The following is a 20,038-nucleotide window of genomic DNA, read 5'->3' as shown; positions in this document are numbered from 1 at the left end:
GACAAATGCGTTTACATTTTTCCACATAAATACGGAATAACATCATAAATAGCTCTTACTTTTGGACGAGCTTCCATCAGAATCTTGGGCAAGTGGTCCTTTGTCCAAAAGAATCGTTGCTTGGTTGTAAAACGTCGTCTTCAACTTCGGAATTAGCAGCTAACATTAGCTATGTGGCCACAACATGCCCAAATGTTCAAAGCGCAATACTAAGGAAATTCCGAAAATAGCAATATACTCGCATAAACTGATATAACTCGGTTTAAAATAACTTCGTTATGATGTTTCTAACACCTATATCGAATTAAATTACAGACGGATATAGCTAAGGCCGATAACTGAGCGTTTCAAAATGCCATCCTGAGGTCTTGCTTTGCGCAATGACGAACGACGAAAAGAGAGCTCCCTTCGTTCCTTGGCCTTTTATAAGCTCTGAGAACTACGTAGACACTCCATTCCACTTCTCATTGGTTACTGACATCCAGGGGAAGGCGGGTGCAGTTCATGTCGACCCATAGGATACATACAGAGCTTTAAACTGATCTGAGAACAGAGCCTCGTTTTCAGACCTTCGCAGTTCCTGTCATGAATTTCGCTGCAGAAAGAGTTCTGGTTCACCCACAGACATAATTCAAACGGTTTTAGAAACTAGAGATTGTTTTCTATCCAATAGTAATAATAATATGCATATTATACGAGCAAGAATTGAGTACGAGGCAGTTTAATTTGGGAATGATAAATGTCCAAGTTGAAACAGCACCCCCTGTAGTGTCAAGAGGTTTTAATAATGCAACCGCTGTGTCAGATTTCAAAAAAGCTTTACGGAAAAAGCAAACCATGCAATAATCTGAGGTCGGCGCTCAGAGCCCAATCAAGACAAAAATGTATCCGCCATATTGTGCAGTCAACAGAAGTCAGAAATAACATTACAAACATTCACTTACCTTTGATGATATTCATTAGAATGCACTCCCAGGAATCCCAGTTCCACAATAAATGTTTGTTATGTTCGATAATGTCCATTATTTATGTCCAAATTCCTCCTTGTTGTTCTAGCGTTCAATACAGTTTCCAAACTCACGACGCGCGGGCAAGTCCAGCGGAAAGTACGGACGAAAAGTAAAAAAAGTTATATTACAGTCCGTAAAAAAAAAAAGACAAACGAAGTATTGAATCAATCTTTAGGATGTTTTTAACATAATTCTTCAATAATGTTCCAACCGGAGAATTAATTTGTCTTCAGAAGTGCGATGGAACAGAGCGCGCTCTCACATGAACGCGCATAGTCAGCGCATGTTCAGCTCATGGTAGACTTTACTCAATCCCCTCTCATTCAGCCCCACTTCACAGTAGAAGCATCGGACAAGGCTCTAAAGACTGTAGACATCTAGTGGAAGGCTTAGGAAGTGCAACATGACCAATATCCCACTATCTTCAATAGGAGCCGAGTTGAAAATCGTCCAACCGCAGATTTCCCACTTCCTGGTTTTTTCTCTGGTTTTTGCCTGCCATATGAGTTCTGTTATACTCACAGACATCATTCAAACAGTTTTAGAAACGTCAGAGTGTTTTCTATCCAAATACACTAATAATATGCATATTCTAGCTTTTATGGGTGAAAATACTGCCCCCTACCCCAAATACGTTTTAAGACACTAGCAGATTACAGACGGTAGGCAATTAAGGTCACAGCTATGAAAACTTAGGACACTAAAGAGGCCTTTCTACTGACTCTGAAAAACACCAAAAGAAAGATGCCCAGGGTCCCTGCTCATCTGTGTGAACATGCCTAAGGCATGCTGCAAGGAGGCATGAGGACTGCAGATGTGGCCAGGGCAATACATTTCAATGTCCGTGCTGTGAGATGCCTAAGACAGCGCTACAGAGAGACAGGACAGACAGCTGATCGTCCTCGCAGTGGCAGACCACCTGTAGCAACACCTGCACAGGATCGGTACATCCGAACCTCTCACCTGTGGGACAGGTACAGGATGGCAACAACAACTGCCTGAGTTACACCAGGAACACACAATCCCTCCATCAGTGCTCAGACTGTCCGCAATAGGCTGAGAGAGGCTGGACTAAGGACCTGTTGAGGACCTGTTGTAAGTCAGGTCGTCACCAGACATCACCGGCAACAACGTCGCCTATTGGCACAAAACCACCGTCGCTGGACCAGACAGGACTGGCAAAAAGTGCTCTTCACTGACGAGTAGCAGGTTTTGTCTCACAAGGGTTGATGATCTGATTCGCGTTTGCCGTCGAAGGAATGAGTGTTACACCGAGGCCTATACTCTGGAGCGGGATCGATTTGGAGGTGGAGGGTCCGTCATGGTCTGAGGCGGTGTGTCACAGCATCATCGGACTGAGCTTGTTGTCATTGCAGGCAATCTCAATGCTGTGCGTTACAGGGAAGACATCCTCCTCCCTCATGTGGTACCCTTCCTGCAGGCTCATCCTGACATGACCCTCCAGCATGACAATGCCACCAGCCATACTGCTCGTTCTGTTCGTGATTTCCTGCAAGACAGGAATGTCAGTGTTCACCATGGCCAGCGAAGAACATGGATACATTTTTCTGCATCATTTTTGGACAGACATTTTCAGATTTTTGCAATGTTACGTAAATGGAAAAAAGCTGTCCTTGAAAAAGTCTTGAAATGTTCTCCAAAAGAGAGATCAGGGTCCAGAGTAATGCTGAGGTCCTTCACAGTTTTATTTGAGACGACTGTACAACCATCAAGATTAATTGTCAGATTCAACAGAAGATCTCTTTGTTTCTTGGGACCTAGAACTAGCATCTCTGTTTTGTCTGAGTTTAAAAGTAGAACATTATCCACCATTGTCGTGGATAATCGTCTCAGAAATATAACACTCTTACAAGGACTTGTAAATTCAATATAGGCTTTAATACAAAGTATATCTTAGCCTAGATGGTCCGCGGGACACACCCATTCCCAGAGCACTGGCTCTGTCTTTATACACACACAGCACATGAGTTCATCACATATGTTAATTAAATTACTTCTCCTAGGTCATCCGCCACCATTATCTTTTATTTCGGCTTCCTGCTTGTTTACGCCCAATAACGCCTGTATCCGCTCTTGATTAGATTATAATGGTGGCAGGACCCTCTCGTGTCCTAAAATTAATATATGTCTATCTTACCCTAAGCACGTATGGCCTTTACCCTAAGCACTTATGGCCTTTCCTCTCTATTTAATCTTCATAATGGTGTCCTGCTCTTTCCATAAATGCACTTTAAAGCACGTATGGCTTCGGCCATTTTACTATCTGTTTAATCTTTGGTTTCCTGTTTTTACCAGAATGGCAAATGCACTCACAAATTGCCTTCTCCTCTTATATTCTAATGTACACCTGTCTTTTGCTCAATAGTGTGATATCTGTCTCTATATGTCTAAGTACTAACTCCTACACCATCCACTTCCTTATATCTGAAACACAGGCTTCCAGGGAGGGCAATTTTGGGCCTTCACCATGTTTCATCGAAATGTACAGCTGTGTGTCATCCGCATAGCAGTGAAAATTAACATTATGTTTCCGAATGACATCACCAAAAGGTAAAATATATAGTGAAAACAATAGTGGTCCTAAAACGGAGCCTTGAGGAACACCAAAATGTACAGTTGATTTGTCAGAGGACAAACCGTCTACAGAGACATACTGATATCTTTCCGACAGATAAGATCTAAACCAGGCCTGAACATGTCCATGTAGACCAATTTGGGTTTCCAATCTCTCCAAAAGAATGTGGTGATCGATGGTATCAAAAGCAGCACTAAGGTCTAGGAGCACAAGGACAGATGCAGAGCCTCGGTCTGACGCAATTTAAAAGGTCATTTACCACCTTCACAAGTGCAGTCTCAGTGCTATGATGGGGTCTAAAACCAGACTGAAGCGTTTTGTATACATTGTTTGTCTTGAGGATGGCAGTCAGTTGATGTGCAACAGCTTTTTCAAAGTTTTTTGAGAGGAATGGGAGATTCGTTATAGGCCGATAGTTCTTTATATTTTCTGGGTCAAGGTTTGGCTTTTTCAAGAGAGGCTTTATTACTGCCACTTCTATACACATGAAAGCCTCCAGGTCAAAATGACCCACAACATCATGTTTGTATACAAACTCTACACAGTCATTCCAAAACACATCAGTGTGTCCACATTTTGAAGTTCGGTTCATAACCCTAAATGAGGAAAGTCATTTAATTTACGGAGAAAAAGAGAGTGTTTGAGATAACTCAAACATTGAAATGGGTCAAATTGACCCGCAACATAATAGAAGGGTTAACAATTATAGTGTGCCCCTGTATGACATAGGCAATAACCAACACCATCTCCTCATCCCCACTTCCACCATTTCAAGCACCCCATTCCAATTTTTCCATTGTCCCCTCATCCCATATGTACACTCCAAGATACTCAAAACCTCCCTTACACCATTCCAGCCCCCCTGGCAAATCTGTAAATCACAACTTCTTTCCCAATTTACCTTTGCAGAGGATATTCCCCTAAACCGCTCAACCATGAGACTAAAACTATCCACCTCTGCTTAATTTTTCACTAAAATAACTACATTATCAGCATAGGCTGAGAGACGAATAGGAGGAATATCCTAAACGCACTCGATCTAAGAACAATTTCGAATGGTACTCTGAAGTATCCATAATAACAACTACAACCACAAAAGACCTTGGGACTTCTGGGGAATGCAGCCAGAGACTCTCTGATGAACTATTATCCAGCAGACAGACCGGTGATCAGAGAGGGACAGCAAAAGCAAACACTAGTGTGTAAATTGATATTTATTTTCTAATGAGCAGCTGTTCATGTTCAAAGTATTAACATTTACATTACTGTAGTTATGAACTGTATTACAGTGGTCCACTCTGAGTTTCCCGCTCTTGAACTGTCCCCACACCTTTCCTTTGTCTACCAAGCCGTCATATCGGTTTCGTCCACTAGGGACTTAAATGTGTATCATGTTAGTAACCAATGTATGACCTATTGTGTGTGTGTTTATTTAATTCTGTGGTTGATTAAGTTAGTTAGTAAATAAATAATTAAGCCAATGTGTATATCGCTGATTCATGATCTATGCTACGGTTCATGCAGATATCCAAGGATTTGCGAAATTCAGAATATGACTGATGAGGTAATAATACATTAATAAGTGACTGTAATCGATAAGATGTGAAAATATCTGAAGAGTTACATTTGGGAAATAGAAACTCTTTAAACATTTTCCCGTGGTGCCCCGACGTCCTAGTTAATTAAAGTTACATGATTAGTTTAATCTCGTAATTAAATTACAGATAGAGAATTGATTTGATAAATGAACAGTCTTCACTTTTAATGATAGTCAATGCTAGAACAACAGGAACCCCGTCAATGCCTGGTGCCCTTCCATTTTCCATGCCTTTTAATGCAGTGCATAGCACCTGCAAAGACAATAGTTGCTCTAGCTCAACCTGAGCTTCTGCAGCCACCTGTGGGAGCCCATCAAGGAACTGCTGTGTCACTATTTTATCCTCTTTGTACTCACACTTGTAGAGCTCAGCATAGAACTCTACTGCCCTCTTTCTAATTTCAGTTGGGCTAGTGAGCTCTTGTCCAACAGCTGATTTGAGGCAATGAATAATTATTCTTTGTCCATTCTTTTTCTCTAAACCACTTTTTTTTTGGAGGAGGCATCAGAGATTCCCTGAAACTTACTTCACACCAATGCCCCCTGTGCTCTGGTACCCAGCAGGTCTGCCAATGTGGCTTTTTTTTCTTGAGGGCCTGAGTATGGCCTCAATCTCCTGTGGTCTCAACCAACGTCAGGAGTTCCACTATTTCAGACTTTAACACGTTCGTTGATCTGGTGATGTCTCTGGTGACATTCATTGTGTACTGATTACAGAATTGTTGAATCTGGATTTTCCCTATATCCCACCACTGTTGAAGGGATACCTTTTGAGACCTCCACCTCTCCCAGAAAGAACTAAAAAATGTCCTGAAGTGAGCATCACTCAATAAAGTTATGTTTGTGCTTTCGGGTTTTACAGCGTTAGTGAACACTATCTCTGTTGTTAAAGAATGATCAGAAAATCCCACTCGGGTTATCACACTTGATGCACAGACGTGATATTGATGTTCAAAACAATAAAACCTGGCCAGAGAGATGGTGTTCTCTCTCACATGGGACCATGTGTACTGTCTCGTGCCTCCATGTTAGCTCCGCCAAATATCACACAGTTCATGTGTTACAATAAGGTGTTTAAAAAAAGTATTTGAGGCTATATGAGGTTCAATCTAAATCACTGACTGTGCAGGTAAAATTCCCAGCAAGAAATAAATCATCCTCAGTGTTACATTTCTCAATGGTATTTGATACAGTATCTAAAAAACATACCCTCTCTACTGCCACCACTGGGGCATATACATTTATTAAACACACAGTTTTGTTTTTGTGGAAGGCTACCTGAAACGTTTGACCCAAGTTAAACAATTTAAAGGCAATGCTACCAAATACTCATTGAGTGTATGTAAACTTCTGACCCACTGGGAATGTGATGAAAGAAATAAAAGCTGAAATAAATCATTCTCTCTACTATTATTCTGGCACTTCACATTCTTAAAATAAAGTGGTGATCCTAACAGACTTAAGCCAGGGAATTTTTACTAGGATTAAATGTCCGGAATTGTGAAAAACTGAGTTTAAATGTATTTGGCTAAGGTGTATGTAAACTTCGGACTTCAACTGTATATATACACACACTGAAAACACAGAAACCCAATAGTGAAACTCCCACTCCCAGCATCCGACTCCCAGCATGCACGCCAACAAGAGCGAGAGAGAGGGAGAGAGAGAGAACTTCACTCTCAAGCTGTGTGTGTAAAATTAAAAAAGGAAGATGTATTGATTGCATAGGTCTTCACACCCCAGAGTTTATACTTGGTAGAGTAGAGAGCAGAATATTACTTTATTAATCCCTACTTGGGAAATAGTTTTATCACAGCATGCATCATCAATAACTTACAAGGACAGGACACGTAACAATGACAGACACGTAATTACATCCAACATCATCATTATGTTTGCTGAAAACAAAGTCTGGAACCAACAGGACCCTGAACAGCTTCTACCAAGGCATAGAACTGCTAAATTGTTAGATAAATAGTTAACCAATAGCTACTTGGACTATCTGCATTGACCCTTTTTGCACTAACTCTTTTGACTCATCACATACGCTGCTGGTAATGTGTATTGTGTATCCTGTTAAATAGTCACTTTATCCCTACCTATATGTACATATCTACCTCAATTACCTCGTAACTCTGCACAACGACTCGGTACTGGTACCCTGTGTATGTAGCCAAGTTACCGTTACTCATTGTGTATTTATTCCTATTTTTCTATTATTGTTGGGAAGGGCTTATAAGTAAGCATTTCACTGTTAGTCTACACCTGTTGTTTATGATGCATGTGACAAATAACATTTTATTTGATTTCCTTTGCTGTAGAACATGTGAAGCATTTTGTCACAGACATTAAAAGATCTATGGTTCCTTAAAAAGTACAGTCTTGACTTACACTTTCCTTCCAGTTCAGTTTGATGTCCAGTATTACCCCCCAGTACTTGTAAGAGTCAACAGTACCAATCTTTTCAACATTAAATAAAATTGGATTAAAAACATATTTCTTTTTCCTAAAATCTACCACTGGCTCCTTGGTCTTCAGTACATTCAGGTCCGGATAGTTGGGCTCATAGAATTTCACACTCGTTTCACTGTGATGACCATCGTCTCCTCTGATGACACAGCTTATTATAGCATGGTCATCACAGAATTTCTGTAAGTTGCTCAGTGCATCATTGTGTGTTATGTAATTTGTGTAAATGCTAAACAGGAAAAGTGACTGGACCAACCCCTGCGGCACCCCTGGGTTTGTTCATATCCAATCTGATACTGCCTGGTTCAGGTTTACGAACTGTGGTCTATTGGTCAGGTAGTACACAGTCCATTTGATTGTGTTTGGGTTTATATGAATGTCCTTTAGTTTTTGGGCCAACAGGTGGGGTTGTATGTTATTGAATGCACTGGAGAAGTCAAAGAACATTGTTCTCACCACACAGCCAGGCTTCAACCTTTTGCCCTCAGAACAGCCTAAATTCGTCAGGTTATGGACTCTACAAGTTGTCGAAAGCGTTCCACAGGATGCTGGCTCATGTTGACTCCAATGCTTCCCACAGTTGTCAAGTTGGCTGGATACCATTTGGGTGGTGGACCCTTCTTGATACACATGGGAAACCAATATACACAAGACCTTCTAATCAGCAGGTTTGCATGGGGCGGGTTTAAATAAGGTTAATTAGTTAATAGACCAGTAAAAGCCAGATTTCCAAACCTCTATGCTGGTTTTTAGTTTTCCCATACCAACTCAGACCACTCCCAGACAGTCCTAGCAAGATTCTTGCTTGAGAAATAGTTTTTTACTAAAATCTACTTTTGCCCATTTTTATGAAAATCTATTACAGTAAAATACTTAATAGATACTTAAAATGCAAGATGACGCCGACAGAATTGGTCGCCTCGCTTCGAGTTCTTAGGAAACTATGCAGTATTTCATTTTTTTATGTATTATTTCTTACATTGTTACCCCAGGAAATCTTAAGTCTTATTACTTACAGCCAGGAAGAACTATTGGATATAAGAGCAACGTCAACTTACCAACATTACGACCAGAGATACGACTTTCCAGAAGCGGATCCTCTGTTCGGACCACCACCCAGGACAATGGATCTAATCCCAGTAGCCGACCCAAAACAACGGAGATGTAGAAGGGGCAGACAGAGTGGCCTCCTGGTCAGGCTCCGTAGATGTGCACATCGCCCACCACTCCCAAGTATACGACCAGAGAGACATCAGATATTGTAACATTCTCTGTTTCACGGAAACATGGCTCTCTCGGGATATGTTGTCGGATTCGGCTTCTCCATGCATCGCACCGACAGAGATAAACATCTCTCTGGGAAGAGGAAGGGCGGGGGTTTATGCTTCATGATTAACGACTCATGGTGTAATCATAACAACATACAGGAACTGAAGTCCTCCTGCTCACCGACCTAGAATTCCTTACAATCAAATGCTGGCCATCTCATCAGTTATAGTCACAGCTGTGTACATTCCCCCTCAAGCAGACACCAAGATGGCCTTCAAGGAACTTTACTGGACTCTATGTAAACTGGAAAAAAATATATCATGAGGCTGCATTTATTGTAGCTGGGGATTTTAACAAAGGAACTACGCGCAGGGGTAATACACTCGACCACTGCTACTCTAACTTCCTCGATGCATACCAAGCCCTCCTCCGCCATCCTTTCGGCAAATCCGACCACGACACCATCTTGCTCCTACCGTTTTATAGGCAGAAACTCAAACGGGATGTACCAGTGACAAGAATCATTCAACGCTGTTCTGACCAATCGGAAGCCATGCTTCAAGATTGTTTTGATCACGAGGACTGGAAAATGTTCTGATCAGCCTCATAGAACAACATCGACCTATACGCTGACTCGGTGAGGGAGTTTATAAACAAGTGTGTTGGCGATGTTGTACCCACTGTGACTATTAAAACCTACCCTAACCAGAAACCATGGATGGATGGTGGCATTCGCGCTAAACTGAAAGTGCAAACCACCACATTTAACTATGAAAAGAGGTCTAGGAATATGACTGAATATAAACAGTGTAGTTATTCCCACCGCAAGGCAATCAAACAAGCAAAATGCCGAAACAGGGACAAGTTGGAGTCGCAATTCTACAGCTCTGACACGAGACGTATGTGGCAGGGTCTACAGGAAATCATGAACTACAAAAAGAAAACCAGCCACGTCACGGACACTGACGTCACGCTTCCAGACAAACTAAACACCTTCTTTGCCCACTTTGAGGATAATACAGTGCCATCGTCGTGGCCCGCTAACAAGGACTGCGCCCCCCCCCCCCTCCCCTTCTTCTCCATGGCCGACGTGAGTAAAACATTTAAGCGTGTTAACCTTTCACGAGCCTCTACCCCGGGTCCGGGATCACCCCCCACCCCCCCCCACACACTGATTAGCATAGCTAGCATAGCTTCACAAGTAGATAGTAGCATCTAAATATCATTAAATCACAAGTCCAAGACACCAGATGAAAGATACAGATCTTGTGAATAAAGCCACCATTTCAGATTTTTAAAATGTTTTACAGGGAAGACACAATATGTAAATCTATTAGCTAAACACGTTAGCAAAATACACCACTTTTCTAACTCCATCAGTTTCTTACTCCTTCAGGTGCTATCACCAATTCGGCTAAACTAAGATATTGATAGCCAATAACCTATAAAAAACCTCTTCAGATGACAGTCTGATAACATATTTATGGTATAGGATAGGTGTTGTTAGAAAAAAGTGCATATTTCAGGTAGAAATCACAGTTTACAATTGCACCGACCATCACAAATCGACTAGAATTACTAGATAGAGCAACGTGTATGACCAATTTACTCATCATAAAACATTTCATAAAAATAGACAAAGCATAGCAATGGAAAGACCCAGTTCTTGTGATTTCAGACCATATTTCAGATTTTCTAAGCGTTTTTCAGCGAAAACACAATAAATCGATAAGTTAGCATACCACATGTGCAAACGTTACCAGAGCATCGATTCCAGCCAAAGAGCGCTATAACGTAATCACCGCCAAAATATATTAATTTTTTCACTAACCTTCTCAGAATTCTTCAGATGACACTCCTGTAACATCATTTTACAACATACATATACAGTTTGTTCGAAAAGGTGCATATTTAGCCATACAAAACCGTGGTTACACAATAAAAATACTAGGAAATCAAGCCTCAATATGTCTGACGTCATCTATCAGAGTGATCTAGTTTAATTGAAAGCTAATCATATACTTGACTAAAAAATACAGGGTTGACAGGAATCGAAAGACAAATTAGTTCTTAATGCAACCGCTGACTTACATTTTTTAAATTATCCTTACTTTTCAATACAGCGTTCGCCAAGTGACGCGATAACAAACAAAATGGCGAAATATGCGTTTAAAATATTTCGACAGAACAACAATTTATCATATTAAATATTGCTTACTTTGAGCTGTTCTTCCATCATATTCTTGGGCAATGTATCCTTTCTATGTTATAAACGTCTTTTGCTCGATAGATGTCCTCTGTCCTTCGAAATGTCCACCACCAACGACCGACACCCCGAAACGTTTCCAAAGCTAAAAAGGGCACGACAAAGAAATTCCTCAAAATCGCACTAAACGGATATAAATTGCTATAAAACGGTTCAAATTAACTACATTATGATGTTTTTAACAACTATAACGACTGAAAACATGACCGGAGAAATCTAACTAGTTAAACAACGATTTGGAATGAGGCAGGTCCGATGCCCATCTTGCTTGTGGCGCGCGGAGAGAGAGAAAGGTAGTCCCACGTTTTGTGGTTTTATATGGGCTGGGATTGTGCAATAGACTCCATTCAAAACGTGATGACGTACAGACACCCAGAGGAAGACGTAGGCAGTGTCGGTTTCTTCATAGCATTCACTGTCGCCTTAAAAACAGACTCCAGATCAGGGGTAAAAAATTCTGAAATCTGACCCCTGTCATGAAAAGTGCTGTAGATATTGTTCTGTACCACTCAGAGACAAAATTCCAACTTCTATAGAAACTAGAAGGTGTTTTCTATCCAATAATAACAATAATATGCATATTGTACGATCAAGAATTTAGCACGAGGCAGTTTAATTTGGAGACCCAAATATGCTAATGCGGAACAGCACCCCCTATAGTTGCAAGAAGTTAACCCTCGCAAGGCTGCTGGCCCAGACGGCATCGCTAGCCACGTCTTTAGAGCATGCATAGACCAGTTTACGGACATATTCAATCGCTCGCTATCCCAGTCTCTTGTCCCCACATAGTTCAAGATTATTATATTTAATTGTTTTATTTAACCTTTATTTAACTTGGCAAGTCAGTTAAGAACAAATTATTATTTACAATGACAGCCTACCGGGGAACAGTGGGTTAACTGCCTTGTTCAGGGGCAGAATGACAGATTTTTAACTTGTGAGCTTGAGGATTCAATCCAGCAACCTTTCGGTTACTGGCCCAACGCTCTAACCACTAGGCTACCTCTCACCCCTGGCTACCATTGTTCTTGTACACAAGAAGGCAAAGATAACTGAACTAAATGACTACTGCACTTCTGTACTCATGAAGTGCTTTGAGAGACTAGTCAAGGATCATATCCCCTCCACCTTACCGGCCACGCTAGACCCACTTCAGTTTGCATACCGCCCCAACAGGTCCACAGACGATGCAATCGCCATCACACTGCACACAACCCTATCCCATCTGTACAAGAGGAATACCTATGTAAGAATGCTGTTCATTGACAACAGCTCAGCATTCAACACCATAGTACCCTCCAAGCTCATCATCAAGCTGGAGGCCATGGGTCTCAACCCTGCCCTGTGCAATTGGGTCCTGGACTTTCTGATGGGCCGCCCCCAGGTGGTGAAGGTAGGAAACAACATCTCCACTTCGCTGACCCTCAACCCTGGGGCCCCACAAGTGTGCGTGCTCAGCCCCCTCCTGTACTCCCTGTTCACCCACGACTGGCCACACATGCCTCCAACTCAATCATCAAGTTTGCAGACGACACAACAGTATTGGGCTTGATTACCAACAACGATGAGACAGCCTACAGAGAGGAGGTGAGGGCACTCAGAGTGTGGTGTCAGGAAAACAACCTCTCACTCAACATCAAAAAATTAAAGGAGATGATCGTGGACTTCAGAAAACAGCAGAAGGAGCACCCCACTATCCACATCGAAGGGACAGCAGTGGAGAAGGTGGAAAGTAATTTTTTCCTCAGCATACACATCAAAGACAAACTGAAATGGTCCACCCACACAGACAGTGTGGTGAAGAAGGTGCAACAGAGTCTCTTCAATCTCAGGAGGATGAAGAAATTGGCTTCTCACCCAACACTCTGACAAACTTTAACAGATGCACAATTGCGAGCATGCTGTCAGGCTGTATCACAGCCTGGTACAGCAACTGCACCGCCCTCAACCGCAAGGCTCTCCAGAGGGTCGCGCGGTTTGCAGAATGCATCACTGGGGACAAACTACCTGCCCTCCATGACACCTACAGCACCCGATGTCACAGGAAGGCCAATAAAATCATCAAGGACTACAACCAACCGAGCCACTGCCTGTTCACACCGTTACCATCCAGAAGGCGTGTTCAGTACAGGTGCTTTACAGCTGGGACCGAGAGACTAAAAAACAGCTTCTATCTCAAAGCCATCAGACTGCTAAACAGCAATCATTAACTCAGAGAGGCTGCTGCCTAAATTGAGACCCAATCACTGGCCACTTTAGTAAATGGATCAGTAGGCACTTTAAACAATGGCACTTTAAGTTCTTCCATTTTAATAATGTGTACATATCTTACATTACTCATTTCACATGTATTTTATACCATCTCTTGCACCTTGCCTATGCCGCTCGGCCATCGCTCATCCATATACTTATATGTACATGTTCGCATTCACCCCTTTAGATTTGTGTGTATAAGGTAGTTGTTGGGAAATTGTTAGATTACTTGCTAGATATTACTGCACTATCAGAACTAGAAGCACAAGCTTTTCGCTGTGCTCGCATTAACATCTGCTAACCATGTGTATGTGACCAATAAAATTTGATTTGATTTGTTACCCAAAATTATTTGATATTGATATAATAACGGCTGCATTGGGCCTTAAATATATACCGATTGAATCTTGAAGAATATAACTTATTAATGCCTCATGAGCTAAGCACACGTTTCTTACTCTATTGCCAAAAGAATATGGTTTTATTACTCCATTGTTTACATGTAAAGAAACAGTGTATAGCTTCCAAATTTGTTTAAAACTATCATGTGGATGTCATGGACTGTCAGTCCTTGCATCTAGAATGCTGTCATTGAATTGGATAGAGGTTACATGTCTTAGCCCCATCCCACAGCCACAGTGCATTCGGAAAGTATTCAGACCCCTTGACTTTTTCCACATTTTATTACGTTACAGCCCTATTCTAAAATGTATTAAATCGTTTTTTCCCCTCATCAATCTACACTCAATACCCCATAATTTCAAAGCAGGTTTTTAGATTTTTTTTCAAAAACTGAAATATCATATTTAAATAAGTATTCAAACCCTTAATCAGTACTTTGTTGAAGCACCTTTGGCAGCGTTTACAGCCTCGAGACTGTAGCTTTAAAGAAAACAGATATCAGTCAGGGAAGGATGACCAATTCTAACCATGCTGTTTTTGTTCTGATGTTTTATGTATTTTATTGCATTCACAGCTGCTTCACCAGAATGTGATTTTCACTATATTTATTGTTCTTCAACTTATTTTAAGGGAATACAATACCACAGTCAAATGGCACCCTATTCCATTTATAGCTCTCCACTTTGCCAAATAGGGCTCTGGCCAAAAGTAGTGCACTATATAGGGTATAGGGTGCCATTGTGGATTCAGCCTAGGGTTTTTAAATGGTGTACTGTAGACAGAAGACCATCCATTGAATATCCCGTGGGGTGTTATGTTTAAATGCATTCCTCGGCCTATCATGTGTCCATGTGTGTGTCACTGTCACCCAAAGACTGCTGGTGCCTTGCCCCTTTCCTCTTGCTATAATCTACATACACACAAAAGAACATTAAATAATTACATTTTCTCCCCTCTCCTCAGGCCATAGACGGTGACTTTGGCACATTTGGGACCGTGCGGTACTACTTCAGTGACGAGCCTGACCAGTAAGAAACACCTAAATACACTGACTAAGACACCATATAAATAAAATGCCCCACCTTTTCTCAATCAATATGCATGATTAAAAAGTATTCTAATGAAATAAGTCTCATCTGTTGAATGATGGAGTTTCTTATTGTCCTGTCACATGCCCCTCACCCAGGTTTTTGTTGGACGCTGAGACGGGCTGGGTGAGTCTGAGGGGAAATCTGGACTACGAGCTGATGCGTCGGTTCACCCTGACCGTGCTGGCCCGGGATGGGGGTGGAGAAGAGACCACGGGCAGGCTGAGGGTCAACGTGCTGGATGTCAACGACAACACACCACTCTTTCAGAAGGAATTCTACATGGGTTCGCTGAGAGAGAACGAACAGGCCACACAGCAGGTGGCCCGAGTCAGGGTAAGTTAGAACACACACACATACAAACACACACACACACACATAGATAGACAGACAGACACAAATACGCACACACACCAGGGAAGAAGGACAATGCTTGTGTGTGGACTATTTTAAGTCCTTAGTGATTTGGACACAGAGGAACTAAAAGCTGTCGACCCGCTCCATTGCAGCCCCGTCGATGTGGATGAGGGCGTGCTCACCCCCCCATTTCCTGAATTCCATGATAATCTTATTGTTCTTACTGGCGTTGAGGGAGAGGATGTTGTCCTGACACAACACTTCCAGGTCACTGACCTCCTCCCTTTAGGCTGTCTCATCATCGCCGGTGATCAGGCCTACCACTGTCGTGTCGTCAGCAAACTTGATGATGGTGTTGGAGTCATGCCTGGCCATGCAGTCATTGGTGAACAGGGAGTACAGGAAGGGACTAAGCACACACCCTGTGGGTCCCCTGTGTTGAGGGTCAGCGTGGCGGAGGTGATGTTGCCTACCCTCACCACCTGGGGTCGGGCCTATTAGGAAGTCCAGGATCCAGTTGCAGAGGGAAGTTTTCTGTCCCAGGGTCCCAGGCTTGGTGACAACCTTGGAGGGGACTATGGTGTTGAAAGCTGAGCTGTAGACAATGAACATCATTCTCACGTAGGTAATCTTCTTATCTAGGTGGGTGAGGGCAGTGTAGAGCGCAATTCAGATTATGTTGTCTATGGATCTGTTGGGGCGGTATGCAAATTGGAATGGGTCCAGGGTGTCTAGAATGATGGAGTTGATGTGTGCCATAACCAGCATTTCAAAGCACTTCATGATGGGAGGAGGTCTAAGTTGTGATACCAAAGGATACCTCCTGAGCTCCATATCAAGTTGACTTTGATGTCAATTTTTTCGTAATCCTTCACGCGTGCTGATTGCCCTCTTCAATTTTACTTATACAGTTTAAGTGGTCTGTGTCTGTGTGCATGTGTGTTTGTCTGTGTGTTTGTATTTGTGTGTGTGCGTGTGCGTGCATGGGTGGCTGCCTACATGTGTGCATGTGTGTGCGTGCACACTTCAAATCAAATTGTATTAGTCACCAGCGCCGAATACAACAGGTGTAGACCTTACAGTGAAATGCTTACTTACGAGCCCCCAACCACCAATGCAATTTTTAAAAATACGGACAAGAATAAGAGGTAAAAGTAACAAGTAATTAAAGAGGAGCAGTAAAACAACAATATCGAGACTATGTACAGGGAGGTACCGGTACAGAGTCAATGTACGGGGGCACCGGTTAATTGAGGTAGTATGTACATGTAGGTAGAGTTATTGAAGTGACTATACATAGATAACAACAACAGAGAGTAGCAGTGGTGTAAAGAGGGGCGGGGGGGGGGGGGGGGGGGGGCAATGCAAATAGTCTGGGTAGCCATTTGATTAGATCTTCACGAGTCATGACTTATGGGTAGAAGCTGTTGAGAAGACTCTTGGTCCTAGACTTGGAGCTCCAGTACCGCTTGCCGTGCGGTAACAGAGAGAACAGTCTATGACTAGGGTGGCTGGAGTCTTTGACAATTTTTAGGGCCATCCTCTGACACCACCTGGTATAGAGGTCCTGGATGGCAGGAAGCTTGGCCTCAGTAATGCACTGGGCCGTTCGTTGCCATAGCAGTTGCCATAACAGGCAGTGATGCAACCAGTCAGGATGCTCTCGATGGTGCAGCTGTAGAACTTTTTGAGGATCTGAGAACCCATGCCAAATCTTTTCAGTCTCCTGAGGGGGAATAGGTTTCGTCGTGCCCTCTTCACGACTTTCTCAACCTGCTCCACTGCAGCCCCGTCGATGAGAATGGGGGCATGCTCGGTCCTCTTTTTCCTGTCGTCCACAATCATCTCCTTTGTCTTGATCACATTGAGGAATAGGTTGTTGTCCTGGCACCACACGGCCAGGTCTCTGACCTCCCTAAAGGCTGACTTTTCGTTGTCGGTGATCAGGCCTATCACTGTGTCGTCGGCAAATTCAATGAAGGTGTTGTAGTCCGTTCAGTCATGAGTGAACAGGGAGTACAGGATCAGACTGAGCACGCACCCCTGAGGGGCCCCTGTGTTGAGGATCAGCGTGGCAGATGTGTTGTTACCTACCCTTACCACCTGGGGGCGGCACGTCAGGAAGTCCAGCATCCAGTTGCAGAGGGATGTGTTTAGTCCCAGGGTCCTTAGCTTATTGATTAGCTTTGAGGGCACTATGGTGTTGAACGCTAAGCTTTTGTCAAAAAATAGCATTCTCACATAGGTGTTCCTTTTGTCCAGGTGGGAAAGGGCAGTGTGGAGTGCAATAGAGATTGCATCATCGGTGGATCTGTTGGGGCGGTATGCAAATTGGATTGGGTCTAGGATTTCTGGGATAATGGTGTTGATGTGAGCTGTGACCAGCCTTTCAAAGCACTTCATGGCTACAGACATGAGTGCTACGGGTCGGTAGTCATATAGGATGGTTACCTTAGTTTTCTTGGGCACAGGAATTATGGTGGTCTGCTTAAAATATGCTGGTGTTACAGACTCGGACAGGGAGAGGTTGAAAATGTCAGTGCATGGTCAGCGCATGCTCGCAGTACACGTCCTGGTAATCCGTCTGGCCCTGCAGCTTTGTGAATGTTGACCAGTTTAAAGGTCTTACTCACATCCGCTACAGAGACCTTGATCACACAGTCTTCCAGAACAACTGGTGCTCTCATGCATGTTTTAGTGTTATTTGCCTCGAACCGAGCATAGAAGTAATTTAGCTTGTCTGGTAGGCTCGTGTCACTGGGCAGCTCTTGGCTGTGCTTCCCTTTGTAGTCTGTAATGGTTTGCAAGCCCTGCCACATCCAAAGAGCGTCAGAACCGGTGTAGTATGATTCCATCTTAGTCCTGTATTGATGCTTTGCCTGTTTGATTGTTCATCGGGGGGCATAGCGGGATTTCTTATCAGCTTCCGGGTTAGAGTCCCGCTCCTTGATAGAGGCAGCTCTAGCCTTAACCTCTCTGGGATAGCGGGACGCTAGCGTCCCAACAGCCTGTTAAAATGTAGAGCGCCAGATTCAAAAAAAAATCTATAAAATCAAACTTTATTAAATTACACATATAAGATACCAAATTAAAGCTACACTCGTTGTGAATCCAGCCAACATGTCAGATTTCAAAAAGGCTTTTCGGCGAAAGCATAAGATGCTATTATCTGATGATAGTACAGAAGCTACACTCTCTTTTTTGACAATTTCAACCATGCCGGCGCTACTCAAAACGCAGAAATAAAATATAAAACATGCATTACCTTTGATGAGATTATTTTGTTGGCACTCCAATATGTCCCATAAACATCACAAATGGTCCTTTAGTTCGATTAATTCCGTCCATATATATCCAAATTGTCCATTTATTTGGCGCCGTTGTACCAGGAAAAACAGCGTTCAATTTGCGCAAAATCACGACAAAATATCTAAAAAATTACCTCTAAACTTTGCCAAAACATTTCAAAGTACTTTTGTAATACAACTTAAGTTATTTGTAAACGTTAATAATCGATCAAATTGAAGACTGGTCAATCTGTTTTCAATACAGGATATCAACAAACTCACGGTACTTTTCAAGTCTTGCTCAACTCTCAAACATAAACAAACAACGTCACTCCACTTCCGGGTCAATATCTTTCTCTGTTAACTAAGGAAAAACCTTAACCTTTTTCCATACAATGGCGACATCCAGTGGAAGCAGTAGGAACTACGTGTATACTGATTAGAATTCTGGTTTGCCCATAACAAACCATTGAACATACAGGAACTTAAAAAGAAAAAAGTTAGTCCTCAGGGTTTTGACTGCTATATAAGTTCTGTTATACTTACAGATATGATTCAAACAGTTTTAGAAACTTCAGAGTGTTTCCTATCCAAATCCACTAATAATATGCATATCTTATATTCTGGGGATGAGTAGCACGAAGTTGAAATTGCGCACGCTATTTTTCCCTAAGTGAAAACTCTGCACCCTATCCTCAAGAAGTTTAAAACTCAGTGCGAATGCTGCCAATAAAGCATGGCTTCTGGTTGGGGTATGTACATACGGTCACTGTGCGGATGACTTCATCGATACACTTATTGATGAAGCCAATGACTGATGTGCTATACTCCTCAATGCCATTGGAGGAATCCCGGAACATATTCCAGTCTCTGCTATCAAAACAGTCCTGTAGCTTAGCATCTGCTTTATCTGACCACTTTTTTATTGATCTTGTCACTGCTGCATCCTGCTTTAAATTTTGCTTGTAAGCAGGAATCAGGAGGATAGAATTATGGTCAGATTTGCCAAATGGAGGGGGAGGGAGAGTTTGTATGCATCTGTGTGTGGAGTATAGGTGGTCCAGAGTTTTTTCCCCCTCTGGTTGCACATTTAACATGCTGACAGAAATTTGGCAAGACGGATTTAAGTTTCCCTGCCTTGAAGTCCCCAGCTATAGGAGCTCCGCCTCTGGGTGAGCGTTTTCTTGTTTGCTTATGGTGGAATACAGCTCATTCAATGCTGTCTTAGTGCCAGCCTCTGACTGTGGTGGTGTGTAAACAGCTATGAAAAATACAGATGAAAACTCACTAGGTAGATAGTGTGGTCTACAGCTTATCATGAGATAGCTGTGCATGCATATGTGCCTTCTCACACACACACGTGTGTCACTGTGTGTGTTACACACCTCTGTCTGCCTCACCCTCTCTGCCATCCACTCTGTCTTCCTGTTAGAACTCCTATACC

General features: G+C 42.6%; 1 protein-coding gene across 2 annotated transcripts in view; it reads left to right on the top strand.

The window, feature by feature from the left end:
- The window catches only part of cdh23 (cadherin-related 23), a 727,760-nt gene that overhangs the window by 466,679 nt on the left and 241,043 nt on the right, over positions 1 to 20,038 (top strand). For both annotated transcript variants that reach the window (XM_071379722.1, XM_071379721.1), the window contains exons 14-15: positions 14,826 to 14,890; positions 15,049 to 15,286. In XM_071379722.1, the coding sequence (XP_071235823.1) occupies positions 14,826 to 14,890; positions 15,049 to 15,286 (303 nt within the window). The remainder of the gene's footprint in view (positions 1 to 14,825; positions 14,891 to 15,048; positions 15,287 to 20,038) is intronic.

Source organism: Salvelinus alpinus, chromosome 32, assembly GCF_045679555.1.
Source record: "Salvelinus alpinus chromosome 32, SLU_Salpinus.1, whole genome shotgun sequence".
NCBI classification, from domain to species: domain Eukaryota; kingdom Metazoa; phylum Chordata; class Actinopteri; order Salmoniformes; family Salmonidae; genus Salvelinus; species Salvelinus alpinus.
The sequence above is the reverse complement of the archived record's forward strand: the minus strand, read 5'-3'. Positions and strand labels throughout refer to the sequence as shown.